This window comes from Corvus brachyrhynchos, unplaced genomic scaffold (genome assembly GCF_000691975.1).
Source record: "Corvus brachyrhynchos isolate BGI_N302 unplaced genomic scaffold, ASM69197v1 scaffold1120, whole genome shotgun sequence".
NCBI lineage: Eukaryota > Metazoa > Chordata > Aves > Passeriformes > Corvidae > Corvus > Corvus brachyrhynchos.
Genome location: NW_008235737.1, coordinates 420,804 through 436,812, shown reverse-complemented (window position 1 = coordinate 436,812; position 16,009 = coordinate 420,804). Strand labels below are relative to the sequence as shown.

The following is a 16,009-nucleotide window of genomic DNA, read 5'->3' as shown; positions in this document are numbered from 1 at the left end:
TGCCTTTGCTGCTGTCAGTTGCACAGCTGTAGGACTTGGAGCCATTGCAGGGCTTTTCCAAGTAGACACACTCAGGAAAAAAACATCCAGACCCTCCTCAGCCTCATCTCTCTGGGTTGAGGAAAGTGAGGCACTGGAGCAGGTTGCCCAGAGACATTGTGAATGCCTCATCCCTGGAAGTGTTAAAGGCTGGGTTGGATGGGGCTCTGATCAACCTCAGCTAGAGGAAGGTGTCCCTGCCCATGTCTGATGGGGTTGGAACTGGATTATCCTTAAGGTTCCTTTCATCCCAAATCATTCTATGATTCTATGATCTTTCTCCCCTTCATCTTTCCTCTGTGCCTTTACTGCCTCAATCTTCCCATCACTGCACAACTGTAACTTTGCTGCAGCCTGCTTGCATTTATCAACAGTATGATCACAGAAATTTCCAGCAATTCCTCCACATGGGCTGACCCTCAGCTCCTCCCTCCCAGCTAAATACTGGAAATGGAAAGAAACAATGGAAGGTTTTTACACTGGTCTGGGCTCCAGATTACATTTCCTGTTGATAGGTACCCCACTGCACACAGGAAAGAAGAATCTCTCTCTTGTTGCTTCCCCCAGCACACAGAAGCTGAGCAATGCAGGCAGTGTTTAACTGTGATGCCAAATGCAATTGACAATCACAAGAGCAAACCTGCCCTCGCTGCAAGGTAGCAGTGCCTTGTGTGCTCACAGGTTGTGGGCTGCTTCCCAGGCACCACTCTGCAGTGCACTTGCAGCAATTTTTAGACGCAGATGTGCACGGGAGTTTTCAAATGAAATTCATGCACAGTTCAAGTTGACTAATCCACTAGGTGGGAGTTTACCCAGGAAATACTTTGCTATGGCAGAAAGTCTTGTGGTTCGTGTTAGATGAGCCCTTGAGGAAGAAGCCCAGACTGTAATGTGAAGATGTGGGCATGTAACTGAATGTGGGTGAACCACAACTGGACAAGTCACTGCACACAGCTGGCTACTGCACACATGGGGGCATCTGAAATGGAAATGAACCACATTAGTCTAAACTGTCCATTAAGGAGGGACACCATGGGCTTACTGCAGCCGAAAGGAAACTCCATGCTGCTTTTAGTGGACATTGTGCACCATTCTGTGTTTTTTTCCCCCTCTTTTACTGTAAAAATTGTTATGAAAAAAATTACCCCAAGCACTCCCTGTTTTCATGATAAAAGACACAAAGCAAGCTGTACTTTCAAATATTTCTCAGAATGATTAACTATCCATCAACAAATATAATCTGTTATGGTATTTCTCGTCTAACCATAGCTTGTAAGTGAACATGTGTAGATACTTGCAGCCAGGCAAAGAAGATCCAGAAATAAAAAGCAGGCATCACTGTTCAAATTATTGAGCAGAATTTCTGTGTCCAAGAAGTGAAATATGTATTTATTTTGTGGCATAAGGCTTTTGGCATCCTTAACTATTTGTTTCTTCAGCTTTAGTATCTGGATTTTGAAAATGGTCTCACTCCTGAATTTTCCTGAGAATTGATATGCAAATTTAAACTGCATTCCATCTGACATGCAAATATCATAGTCACTGGAGACACAGAAAATGGAATCCTGTTGCTAACTCAATCTTCTATTACAACTTCTGTGCACATCATATACAAGTGGGAATTCAAATGTCATGAGTTTCCCAAAAAGTCATGCTTCCACAAAAAAAATAAAGCAGTTTTTCTAGAAGTACTGTAAGGTTAATGAAAGGTCCCTTGTTATATAATGATGGTAGAAATATCTTGTCACTGCAGTATCTAAATACTCTACAAACCAAAATAATTAAACCAGTATTAAAGCACTACCACAAGGAGGATCAAGCCACTTGTGTGAATGTGTGCAGAGACCAGTGTAAAGTAACGCCAGCCCTCTAGTGTTAAAAGAGTTCACATTTGTCATAGTTCTGTGACACCTCAGTAGAAGGCTCAGCTATCAGAAATCGTTGAGATGGTCTATTTTTGGCAACTCTGGCTGTCCGGCTCCAGGGGAATATAATGTTTGATTACAACTGTGGGGGATTGATCATATATTAAAACTCTGTAGTTAGACTAGCTCAGAAAACAGGTCTTAGAGATCCTACAAAAACCTTCTCCTGATGAAAAGCACTGATTTACTTGAAAGAAGAAAGGGTTTGGTGAAAGCAATCTGAGCCTAAGTCGACTGTTTGTGTCTAGATGTGTGCTTTGTTCAGCTCAGTCATTTGGGATAAGGCAAGGAATTTACTGCACCAGCCACAGCGTGAAACAAAGGATGTCCCGCGTTCTCTGTGGTGTGGCAGGAAGGCTTGTAGGAATATTGGGGGTCATAGAGCTGCTCCAAGGACTGCACGAGGTGGAGGGAATTGTACCTAATACAGACTCATCTGAAATGACTCCTTGGGGATGTCTCCTGGTGTAAATTGCCCCAAACTGCCCAACAATATCTTGGGGCAAATTGGAGTGTCACATGGCAGAGCCAGCGCTGCCCTGGCACTGGGTTCCATGGATGCTCGGGCAGCAGGGTGCAAGCTGCTCCTAGAGACAGCTTCTAGTTATCATCTCAGCTCCTGCCAGAGACCATAAAAAGGGCCTCCTCTATGCAAAGGATTTGGAACCACATAATTAAAGTTGCAGGTATTGAGAGGGCTACTGTGTAGACCTGTGGGAGCACTCTTGCCATTGGAATATAAGCAAGGTTATTTGGGTTTAAACATATAACAATGTAAATAACCTTTAAACTGAAATAAGCATTTCCACAGGTATTCAAAGTGACTTAGAGAAATCAATTTGCAATAACAGGTTAAATTTAAGCTGGTGCAACTTCCTCACGTAGATAATCCCTTACAGATACACACTGAACTGATGAATGCATATGAAGTTGAAATAAATCTATAGGCCAGCATCAGATATATATTCTTTCTATTGCTGATGCAATTAAGATGAAGGTTTTAATACCTGGATTTTTAAATCTGGAGCATTTTACAGAGCTCAGAAGAAGCAACTGGGTGAAGAGTTAAACTGGCCAAGTTCAGGGCATTGTACTTTCTGGTGTAAGAGCTGGAGCTGGCACTGCAAGCACCTACATTTCCCACCTTCTTAATCACAGCAGCCAAGCCTGTTATTGGATCACACCCTCAGGACTGTCTGCAGTGTAGGAGTGGATAAATTATACACCTAATATCACTGATCTGAAAGTGTTGGCAGGAAAGCTTAGGCAAGCTTTTCTGTGTCTGTTGGCTGCTCTTGGCTGCCCAAGCATCATGGTGACAGAGGTGTCCCTCTCCTGGCAGAGCAGTCTGAGGGAACCTGCATCTTCTCAGTGCCTGATGACATTTTTAGAGCTTTAACTCCTCCCCACTGTGGGTGCTGTGAAAAAGCGGAGTTTTGTCATGGAAGACAGAGGCACAGGCACCTATTTGCATCTGCCAGCTTTGAGGAGGAAGTTGCTTCTAACAGCTGGGTGGCCAGGGCCAGCAGTGCCTACAAGCACTTTAAAACTCACCACCAAGCATCTGGTAGCACTTGGCAGGCAGCTGAGAAGGAACTGGGGAAAGTGATTTGTTTTTTTCCTTAGTGATGTTTAGTTTTTGAAATACTTGAATTGCTTGGGAAGAAGACCCAGTGATGTCAGCAAACCAACATTTTCTCTGAACAAATTCCAGTAAATTGAGTAAAATGTTCTTTTTGTACAGTTTTTCAGCATACTGATAACTAAGGTAGTGTTGTTCTTTCTCCTGGGTGTGATTTTTCTGTATGGCAGGTAAAAAAATTCAGGAAACGTAGAATGATTTGACTTGGAAAGATCTTAAAAGATGATTAAGTTCAAGCCGCCTGTCATAGGCAGAGACACCTTCCACTAGACCAAGCTGCTGAAAGCCTCATCCAGCCTGGTCTTGAACACTCCTAGGAATGGGGAATCCGTAACTTCTCTGGGCAACCTGTTCCAGTGCCTCACCCTCACAGTAAAGCATTTCTTGCTAATATCTAACTTAAATCTACCCACTTTCAGTTTAAGGCCATTAACTGTTGTCTTGTCACTACAGGCCTTCATAAAATACTCTCTCTGTCTTACTTATCATCCTGCTTTAGGTACTGGAAGGTGCTATAAAGTCTCCCCTGAGCCTTCTCTTCTCCAGCCTCAACAGCCCCAGCTGTCTTCATAGGAGAGGTGCTCCAGCCCTCTGATCATCTTCGTGGCCCTCCTCTGGATTTGCTCCAACAGATCCATGTCTTTTTTGTGTCGGGGACCCCAGAGCTGGACACAGCATTCCAGGTGGGATCTCACCAGAGTGGAGTGGAGGGGCAGAATCACCTCCGTCTCTACCTGCTGGTCACACTGCATTTGATGCAGCCCAGGACATGATTTGCTTTCTGGGATGGAAGCTCACATTGCTGGGTCATGTCCAGTTTTTCAGCCAAATGAACCTTTTCCTGGGGGACTTAAAAAAAATAATTGGGTGAATTTTTATGCATGATAAAAATTTATGGGTAACATCAGTTTTTCATAACCAAAATATCGATAATATTTAGTCAAATACAGCAAATAGGTTTTGATAAGATTTAAAAATAAAAAGTAGGGACAAAATGTGAAAGCTCTTCTTTTCAAAACAGATGCATTTGAAAAACAGAGACTTTAAGAAAAAAGTAAAATATTTTTTTGTTTTCTTAGATTGGTCAGAACAACTGAGAAGCTTGTCTTTATTTAGAAACAGAGATTTATTTATTTTTAAATAGCTGCTAAAATAAAAATGGGAAAAAACCCCAAAAACTAAACCCCAATGCTCAGGTAACTACCTTTTTTTTTTCTTTCTTTCTTATTTTTCTCTCTTTCTTTTCACTTTTATTTCTCTCTATTTTTAAACATGCAGTGAACAGATTCCCCAGGTGGTATGAATTTAGAAAATCTGAGAGGAGAAACTACTTGATCTGTAGAACACATCGTTCTATGGAATAGGTGCTGAGACACAAAAGCAATACTTATTACCCTTATAAACTGGCATCATGTACATTATAGTGAAATCATACCTGTTGAATCCTGTGTTTCTTGGGAGCACATGCTGAGAATGGAGAATATGCTTAAACACTGTCCACCCTACATGATATTGGAGAGCAAAATGTAAAAGGAAACCAGGAAAACAGGGCACAAGAGACGATGTAACTAACATCCAGCTTCTCTGACAATGAACTCAAGGGCCAACTCTCTTCTTTCACCTTTGGGGGAAGATGTACTTGCCAACAGCAATCCCACCACAGTGACTTCCAGCATCTGGAGGACCCAGTTAGAACCTGACTGCCCAAGTCTCTAGGACACACTGATATCTGCCTGGTATAAACCACTTTGTTTCCAACCTTGGCAAAAGTTTTCCTGAAAAAAAGTAATTCCCACTGAGATACCGGAGGCTTGTCCCACTGGTGGTTGATGCCTGAATTCAGAAGGAAGAACAGGTTTATGTCAACAGCTCTTCAGGTTGATGGATAGTGTTTGGAGTTTTTCCTTCCTTTTCTACGTGTACTAAAGACATTTCTTTCTTTCCAGGAAGATACCCTTTTATGAAACACACTTTTGTAGGTGCTCAGGCAATTCACCCAAATTCCCCAAGGCAGATATGCAAGTCAGGTAAAAGTATGAAACCAGTAAGGGTACTGGAATAAGCATCTGAGACAGGAACCTGTGGAAGGGGATAAAATGCCACTGCCCATACACTTAGCTCACTGATGAGTTAATAACTTCGTGCTTAGAGGTTTTTCGTTGAGAACAATGGGCAACAGCTGCTAATGGGGTCTGACACCAGTGCCCTTGCAATGAAGAGGAAGGTTAATTGAATTCTAGTGAGGCTTCCTTTGTGTTCCAGAGCGATTGGACAGACCAGGGCAGCCAACTTCCCAGCATCAGCCTATGCATTGTGGCAAGTTCATCTGTGGTGTGACTAAACTGCCTTCAATAGTAGGAATGAATTCAGCCTCTGAAAGCTAGATTCAGGGAGACTGAAATAATCCTATTGGAAATTTTGATTGACAACTCAGGGCAGTGTTTGTTTTGGCTTGTGGAAATACTGCAGGAGGAGTGGGCATTTTGGATGGGAGGTTGTTTGCTTGTCCTCCAAATTACTGTTACAACAGTGCAAACTCTTCTACTTCAGTTATTCATGGACACCCTAATCTGCATGGGCGTGTTGTGAATAAAAGAAGAGAACAAAATAGATTATTCTCACAAAGTTACTCACTTGCTCTTGGCATTTAATCTTCTCTGGCTTCTCAGAAGCTGTGATACTGGTCTTCAAATGCAGACAATACTGAATGTAATGTTATTTTGAAGATGTTTAAGCCTGATTGCACCACATTAGTCAAAACAAAGATGGTATTTTCAGCTTGTAAAAGCATACTTTATGTTTTCAGCTCTTAATTCAGTTGGATATCTTCCAAAAGCAAATGTTTTCAGATGATTAATTTCTTCATTAAAAAAGTGATTGAAATCTGATCTGACTTTGGAATGATATTGAGATACATCCTTGCTGTGTGTTTTCAGATTTCCCACAAGTAGGTTTTTATTTGAGCACTGACAATATGCACTACACTTTTTGTCCAGTGAAGCCATGAACACTTTTACAACCTGCTTCCTATGGAAAAGAGCTCCCTTAGTGGATGAAAAGAAGTCTAAACACCTTCATTTTTTCATTTGTATAGGATAACTTTGGATAGTAATATTCCTCCAGCAATTTTTTGTTTACCTTTGCTTAGGATCTTTTCTTGTTTGAACTTTTCTCTAAGGCTCTCTGGACTGACTGACTTCCTGACACACTGTTTCCTCTTTGTGTCTCTCTATTGTTGGTGCAAGCTGTTTGAACTTTCGTCATCATTCTTCAAATCTCTTCTCTGCTTCTTCATCTTAATGTGCAAATGTGCATTGGTTGCTGTGCTGCAGAGTAGGACCTTATTTAGTTATGTTGGCAGTGCTGTGCTGAGGTTCTTTACCTTAAACTGGTTGCTTGTGTGCCTGTGTATATATTATTTTCACATTTTTGTAACTTTATTCCGCTTCCTATATCTGCAAAAGTAAAATGGCACCCACACACTCTCTCTCACAAGCAGGCTCTGAAGCAAACAAAGAAAAAACTGGGTTAAATAAAAAAAAAAATGAACAGTCCTATTTAGTCCCATCTTTTGACTGAGACCCCTTGTGGCAGAACTGATGAGGTCAGTTGCTGGAGAAAAACAAAAGCTGTCAATTGCAAGAGTTTGAAAGCACCTCTACACAATCCTGTACAAACCACAGAGATTGTTACTGTGCAGCATTATCATGGATGAGCCAGATATAGCCAATGCAGTTACAATGAAAACCACAGGGAGGAATATTGCTTAAAGCAACTCACTTTTATTGACAGTGTACTGTAAGGCAAGGAAAAAATGTTTGCCAGATTTTTTAAAAAGAAGGCTTGCAGCAAGAGTTATCTGCAGTTCAGTGTATTATTGAACTGTCAAAGATACCATCTTTTATAAATTCAATATTTATCTTTTTGTTATATATACAAAAGCTCAGCTTAAACAAGCACAAAACATAACACAAAGTAATGGATTTGCATATGAAGTTTTGTTGATAGTTCATAATCTAGTAAACAAGAGAATGCACACGTTCTTTTACTATAGAGTTACAGTTGACTAGATTTAAACTTAAATATACCCCAAAACACATAAACCCCCCACAAAATACAGATGTATTCAATATGACTATTTTAGAAAAAAAAAATCTAAACAGTGTTCAACCATACACTGGGAAAAAACATCGACAGATACCAAGAAAGCTGTATTTCATGGCCAAAACTAATTTTCAATTTTGGTGAAGGCATCTGTGTGTTTTCACTGTTGTATTCTGACCACTTGAAATTAATATCTTGGCCAGATAAAAATTGCAAAACACTGGCTTTTGTTTGCTTTTGAAAGGATATATTTTTGAAGTAGTGATGTAAATAAACTGTGAGCCTCTTACAAGATCTCACATCAGGCCATGTTAGAGCAAACTATCATTTCCATAGGAAACAATGGTAACAGAAAGGTCCCAGCTATGCTATAAAACCTAGTCAGGGGCCAAGCAACAAAATCTGCAACCTCTTAGTTCTTCCCTGAGGGAAGGGCACAATTTTACCCCACATTTTTTGACAGCCTTAGATTCTGAAACTAGCAAATGTGGTTGTGTTTTGTGGCTTTCCTTCTCCACCTCCATATCTGTATAGCATTGGCCTTTCACTGGAAAAGCTTTTATGAAAGCGATAGCTGCTTTTTCACCAGCGGTAGTGTAGCACTATTGGTGGCTCACAAAACAAGTGAAGGCTAACATGTCAAATATGATGCGTTGGGATAAAAGGGACAAAAGTACTTAACCACAGCACAGTGCCATGCCTTACCTTTGCAGGGTTGTAGCATGAGCAGTAACATGGCTAAGTAAAATTCTACCTATCCAGGCAAAACTGAACGTAGTTTTGAAGACATAAAATACTATTTTGTAATTAGAATCCCCAACATGCTAATTTTTATCACAGACAAGAAGAAAATCTTACGACTACACAAGAAAAATGGGACCCAGTTAAAAGAAGAATAGTGACACCACACATGTATGTAACCGGTATATTCTGAAAATGAAGCATAAACCCATAATTTTATGTGAAAGTCTTCTGCTGGATGCTTAAATACACAGTTTTTCATGTATTTTTTTTCTTTTTTTCCCCTTGTTTTCTCTATGAAAATCAAGCTCTTTGCATAATTAACCAAACCTCAAAGATATTTACATTTTAAAAGCCAATCCTTCACCTTCTCATTTTAAAATGAGTAATCCTGTATCTTGCATATTTTAAAAAAAGGTCCGGAGAAAGCTTAGAATTGTAATTCAGTATCTGTACTTAGTAAAAATACTTCCCTTGAACATGAAGTCAGTGCTGACCTCTTCAGGTCATTTGTGAATAATAAAATCTTTCTAAAGAAATGTTACTAAATAAGAACTTAGGGAAAACACAACAAGAAGAAATACACTGCCCCTGTATTGTAAAGTGTTGCCACTTTATGGTAGAGATTGAAGAAAACCACAGAGGCGTGTATATCAAATTTTCACTATGATTCTACAGAACACATGAAATCTTTTCAACGCTCTGTCTGCTAAAGGCAATATAGTCTTTCTGGCTTTTTTAGTACTGCTATAGTATACAGGTTTCTTAGAGTACAGTTAGTACCTATAAAGGTCAATTCTAACACAGAAGTGTGTGCTACGCTTCATATGGCAGGAGGATAAGCATAAGAGAAAATTGATGACATTGATTTTAAATAAATCACACATTGCACAGCATCTTTAATTCTAAACATAGAAAATTAGACTGTAGTATGACTTAAATGTTTGTCAGATATCAAGAAGGTCCTCTCCACTCTCATCACTCTCCACAGTTAATTGTCTTGTCCACCATTTCTTGACTTCTGATCCACAGGAAGCAGCATCAGACATGGGATTCATTTTGCATGCAACAGATTTCACAGTTGAACGTCCACCAAAACGGAGGTTGACTGAAGACACTGAATGGCTTATTGGTTTGGGGGCTAGGAAATTAAACACAAAGTTCTGTATTAGAGTTGACCTGCTTCTTGAACATTTTTGCTTAGAATCCAGGTATACAGAACTAGCAGGACTACGGCACCTTTAAACTGATTTAGTTCAGAAAGAGTAGGGCTCTGTTCTAATGTGGTGGTGGTGGGTTTTTTTAGTTTTTTTATTGTTTTGTTTTGTTTGTTTGTTTTCCCAGCTCCAGATGTTCACACTGCTCCCACTAATCTGCTGGTAGAGCAGTTTAACTGAGCAGTGTCTCATTTCTTTCTGCTGGCATAACTGATGCAAGATATCTCTTCTTATCCAGCTACTTGCAACCTAAATGATTTAGGCAGTACTTACATGAGCTAACCTGCTGTCAAAATGGTGACAGTATTAATGTGAGGAAGGGGGGGGTGGGGGAGGTCCTTTTAGGAGTGGGAGCTACGTCTAGAAAGTGATACTTTACTATGGCCTAGGGGTTGAAGCCAGTACAAGTTGCTGATATAGCACTAAACCACAAGTCTAAGTATATTAACTACACAATTGATCTTAATTATGCTATTCATGATTTTAAATACCTGTCTTTGCTGGACTGGAGGCAGACTACTTATCTGTCAGCTGTATTGTGCATGGAGATGACCCTCCTTTTTAGGACCATTCACTGAGGAACATTCAAAATTGACATGGACCAGATCAGTGCTAAGAAAGGAAACCCTGAGCTAGTCATTCTTTCAAGCTTTCTCACTCGAAGGCCTGTGCAGTTGACTATAGTAGTATGATTCCTCCTTAGCATGTTTCACTCTTTCTCTCTTTTCCAACAAAATGTTGATCTTTGCTGCCCAGTGATATTTAAATGGAAATCATGGATTGAAAGCTCTCTATTAAACTATCCTGTTTCTTGGACAAGTAAACTGGCCACTAAAGTAGGGTCAATAACAGAACAGCATGACTATTTCTCCTACTTCCACTTAGATATGATTAGGGTCTGAATTGTGGCAGCCTTTGAAGGCAGTGCTCTGATTCAGAATAGGACTGACTGATGTCAAAGGTCCTGAATAAATGTATGAAAAAGTGAAAAATGCAACCTCTTTCACAGGGCAATGCTTGAACCCATCCAAAATTTCAGCATTGTGAGGAAAAGGAGAAACTGCTTTATTTCAACAGGCATGAGGATAGGAAAGCTGTGATGTGGTTGCAAGCAGCAGCCAGGAGGCAGAACCATGCATCATGAAGCCTCTCTTGGCCTTGTTACTGCACAGCACCAATTTTGCATGTGGGGACTCTACTGATAAACCTTTTTCACTTACCTGATGGCAAACGCCATTGTCCAAATTTCCGCTGAGGTTTCCCAGCATCTCCGGAGTCTTGTCTATAGCCACCTCTGTCAGAAAGTGTTGGGCTAAGGAGCTGCTGCTGGCTACTTGTCTGAAGAGAGGAAAAAGAATCTCAGTCATAGCTCCCCCCTGCATGTGTGTAAGCCTAGGAAGGGATACCTTTCTATTCTGTTTTAAGATTTGTCCCTGAATACAAACAAAACATGTTGCCATTGGTTAAGGCAGCATGCTTTCTACTCTTTAATACCCCAGAAAACTACTACTAACAAAAAGATCATGTGGGCTCTCTTTGCCATTCATCCTATTGAAGGGTATGAAATTATTCTCAGCCTACTCCAACTACTGTAGAAAGCAGCCCTTACGTTGTACCTTCTATATTCCCTATCCTGGAAGAGCCGAGGACTCCTGCTCAGAGGTCCCAGCATGCCCAGTGTTTCCACTCTCAGTGTAAACACCATTTCAGAATGCCTGAACTGGAAAGCTTCACATCCCCAAGCCTGCACACCGCTCATGCAAGAGCTGAAAGATGGGGCTGCCAGAGTTGTACAGCTGAGTTTGCCCTTTATGGTGATAGCAAGACAGCTAAATATATCGGGGAATTACTACCTTGGAACATCTTGCCTTTACATCTGATGGCATAGACTGAGGTAAAACAAGGTATTGTTTTTAATTTTTTTCAGCCAAAATGATGTTTAAAAAAGAACAAATAAGAAGCATGGACATTTTCTGATTTGTTATGAGTAGCTGATAGTTTTCTGGATAACATACCTCTGGCTGTGCACTGTTGTCTTGATTAATGGCATTCATATCTTCACTTGGCTGTGTTGTCTCAATGCTGGGGGGATTCAGAAATCGGCTCAACTCCTGCTGTTGGCTCTCTCGTAGGCTATGGATAATGCTGCACGACTGCTGCTGTTTCTATCAAGGTACAATATGCGATGAAAAAAATGTCACACCAATGAATCTGATTTTTTTTTTAAGCATTCTAAATATTTAACTGAACAGTGAGCACCAGCTGTGGATCCCAGGTGCATTGATAAAGGTCCACATATTAGATGTCGCTACTTAAATAAAGTGAATTCCAGCATATTTGTAACCTTTAGGGAATAGAGGCTGAAACTCATGAACTACATTAAGTGGAAGGCACGTTGCTCAATTGTCGGTTTAAACCTAGAGTTTAAACACATACAAAGTTTTGAATTTATCAGTTAAAAGTTCTTGCAGAGAAAAAGAAACCAGGCAATTGGTGGAGATTCACAGGTAATTACGTGAAGGCAATGAAAAAATTCTGATTTCTTTCATGGACTTTGGAACGGGCTGTCAGTAAGACTGAATAAAATAGTAGTGAAAACCTTGGGACTAAGTATAGATTTGCAGTACAAATAGAAAAACAAACCTACTACCATTATGATTTTACAATCTAATTTGCTTTTAAATTAAAATAAACAGCACTTAGGAAGGGTTTCACTTTCCTGGGTAGTTTTCACATAATCCCTCTAGGGAGACTTACAGAATAACAAGAGAATTTGAAAATATATCTTAACTTCCATAATTACATTCAGTTTATAAATGGTTCATAGAATGTGAAATGATCTGAACCATATTATTAGAGTGAAATGAATAGCATATTTACTTTAACATAGTGTAGTTCAGTATCATGATGAAATGAACAACAGAGTTGAACAAACCCAGAACTGAGGGCTGAGATTAAATTTATGGCCGTTATTATTACAGAGATGAGATCAAAATGAAACTATGTATCATTGAACACTGATGTTTCAGCTGGAATGTACATTATATTCAAAATGTCCAGCTAAGTATTTTTATAAATTTACAAACACAAGAAGACAGATGCCATGATTACAGATCACTATGGAAAATCCCCAATCACAAGAAGAAACTTTTTATAAAAATAAAATATATATGTGTCAAAACCTGGACTCAGACTTACAGTAACTGAAATATCAGTCATCAATGCAACCAGGCTGTGACTTTTCATATAAAGGAAGAGTTGGTTTTGGAAGAAGAGACGAAAATAACTGCAAAACTTAAATCAAATGTCGTGATTTTTTTTTGTAATATAAATTTAATCCAAGCCAAACTTTGACCAGCATATATTGTAGCCATCCTGATTAGAGGTAAAATGTTTCTAACAATCAGAAACACTGCATAATCAGAACACAGAAGCACTGGCTGGGTCTCTTCTAAAAAATTAAGAGACTGGGGTTTCCTGCACTGCTCAAGGCAAGTGACAAGCCAGGATTTGTGTCATCTGGCTAATCTTCCCTCTACCACACCAGGCAGCTTCAACCACTGCCTGCTGGGAGTGGTCTCTGCCTGGACCCATGCCTGGAGGGCAGTGATGCTCCCGCGGGCAGGGATGCTCCTGTGGCAGTGGTCTGGGGAATATGAGTATGGACAGGAACATGCTGTGAGTATGGGTGACCCCATCCCAGTCCTGAGCCAACACCTTGCCCCTGCTTAGTTTACTGGCTACAGCGTGCCATGTTTCATACACCTGCACACAAAGTAACTGGAATGGCTCACTCAAATGATTTATCTTAATACAGGCTCCATTTGGAGAATCATCTACAGGTTTCTCATCTGCCAGCAGAGGCAAGGAAATTATACAATTGCATTCTGTGAGGAAAGATTAGGCCTATGAAGTTTCATTGAATTACATTATTTTTTTCTTTATTCCTTTGACTTTGGTCTCTGCACATGCATCTTCCTGTTGTATTGAAAAGACAGATAAAGTTTGGGCAGGAAGACAGTTTTTGCCTTAAAAAAAAATGCTTATTTTTGTAGCGCTTTCAATTGACCTGTAACAATCTTTCATTTTTGCTCAGTTAGCAACAGCTACATACTTTTTCAAATAAGTGTTATCATGACTCCAGAGTAAAGGAAGCATAGGAACAGCAGATTCCAGTACCGTTGAGCAGTTCAATTTATGCAACCATTTAGATCCTGCTTTAGCTTGACTTACTGCTCTGATTCGCTTTAAGCACTTTTTCAGCCACATTCGTATGGTCTGTTTGGCCACTTCCTCTTCTATGGTATATTCCAGTTGTTCCCTAGCAAGCAGCTCTTCCAGTTGAAGACTTTTTCTGATATCAACAGACCTATATGAAAGCATGCTGGAAGAAACAAAATTTACTTATTTTTAAATGCTGGTGTCTTTACATCTTAATTTAGAAAATCAAAGCTCATACTTAAGATCTTAGTGTGAAAATACGTAATTCAGGTAGCACAGTAAATTCACATTGGAAGCTAAAAACTTGCTGAGATGATTCTAGAAGAGACTTACTGTGCTCAAAACAAAGACCTCATCACCCACATCCAGCTATCCAGTACAGGTGAACTGCTGAACTGTGAGGAATTAGGGCATTTGTGGTGGTTTGGGGCTTTTTTCCCCCTAAGTGTTTACGCCTGGATAACGTTCCCATTTCTGTTTTATTTCTAGTCAGGGTCACTGTCATGTTGCTACACTTGAAGGTACATTTCATTAGTTGGGATACAAGAGGGACATGTGACTGTAGTTTGTGACAAACCTCCTGCAATGAAAATGTTAAAATACTTACAGCTGATTCCCTAAGACCTGTATTTTCCATCACTAATATTTTTGCAGGAAGAAAAAGGGAAATCTAATTTTTGTAAAACATTTAAAATTGAAGTGCTTCTGTAGCTACCAGTCTTACCTTCTCCCAAACCTAATGACTACCTGTTAGCCTGGAAAGAAACACAGGCTGTTATACATGTTCTAAAACTGTAGAGAAAATCTCAGGGTACCTGAGCACGTCATGAAAAGTGACGTCACCACCATTGTGGAGCCGCTCCATTTCATAGCACATGTGCTTGAACAGCAGCTTGTCCTTGTCAAGATCCACCTCCAGCCTGCCTCGCAGAAGCCTCAGCAAAAATTTCACGCGGAAGGTAGGGATTACACCCTGTGTTAAATTGCATAATGGATGGTAAATTATTACTGTGATCCAACAACCAACTCAGGCATTCAGCTTGATCACTGAGAGAAAAACTATTTCTCCTAGCCTATTTAAGTCACTGTGAACACATTATTGAAGAACGTGCACATTCAGCCAGTTCTTCAGCTAATTCACAGAAGTCTTTGTGGTTATTTGACTCATATACAATGAGACTCTATGCCGTTAATTTTGCCAGAAATTTTCAAAATTGCTTGGGGATTTAGTTTCCCCATTTGCATTCATCTGTAATTAGAATCATACTCCCAAAGAGCTACCACTGAAAAATGGAAATTAAACTGTAGCTTAAACACTCATAGCCATGCCTATAACTCGTTGTAAACCTGTGCCCTTCTCTGTGCATCTCTGTAGGAACAGGAGAATGTTGAGAGTTTACTGGCTTTTTAGAGGTTATCTGCTCTAAGAGGCAGCGCATCCTGCACTTTTGGTGACAACAATTTTTATCTATTGTTGCTAAATTAGGACTGAAAGTACTTCCCTCTGAAACCGTGGTACTCACAATCTTCAAATATTTTGTTCTGCTAAACAAGCCTCATCAGAACTATTTTTGCTGCAGGGTGTTGTTCTGCATCAGAGATACTGTCAGTGCTGGGCACGATGGATTCAGAACTCTCTCCCCTCCGTGAGTACAGACAGGAGCTTCCATCTCCAGCACAGCCACATGCCAACTACAGACAACCACTTCCACCATAATGTTGTTCGCATTCAAATCTTAGTGATGTCATGAATCATTCAGATGATGATTTAATTTGTGTGGGCATCTGAGCAGCTCAGTATCCCAGATGTTATTCTCATTTCAGAATCACAGAATGGTTGAGGTTGGAAGGAAACTCTGAAGCTCACCTTGTCTCACCCTTCTGCTTAAGCAGGGCCTCCTAAAGCCAGTTTCCCAGGATCAGGTCCAGATGGCTTTTGAATGTCTCCAAGGATGGAGACTCCACAACTGCCCTGGGAAACCTATGGTACTCAGTCATCATCACAGTGACAGTTTCCTGATCAGAGGTAACTCTTGTATTTCAGGTTGTGCCCATTGCCTCCAGTCGTGCCACTGGGCAGCACCGAGCAGAGCCTGGCTCTGTCCTCTCTGCACTCCCCT

At 40.2% G+C, this 16,009-nt stretch overlaps 1 protein-coding gene across 6 annotated transcripts in view; it reads right to left on the bottom strand.

Annotated features, from left to right (window-relative positions):
• Window positions 1-7,366: 7,366 nt before the first annotated feature.
• The window catches only part of NALCN (sodium leak channel, non-selective), a 238,893-nt gene continuing 230,250 nt past the window's right edge, over window positions 7,367-16,009 (bottom strand). For all 6 annotated transcript variants that reach the window (XM_017733360.1, XM_017733412.1, XM_008633570.2 and 3 more), the window contains 5 exons: window positions 14,705-14,862; window positions 13,902-14,052; window positions 11,684-11,833; window positions 10,889-11,006; window positions 7,367-9,592 (listed from right to left, as the gene is read on the bottom strand). In XM_017733360.1, coding sequence (XP_017588849.1) covers window positions 9,399-9,592; window positions 10,889-11,006; window positions 11,684-11,833; window positions 13,902-14,052; window positions 14,705-14,862 — 771 coding nt within the window. In that variant the 3' untranslated portion in view covers window positions 7,367-9,398. The remainder of the gene's footprint in view (window positions 9,593-10,888; window positions 11,007-11,683; window positions 11,834-13,901; window positions 14,053-14,704; window positions 14,863-16,009) is intronic.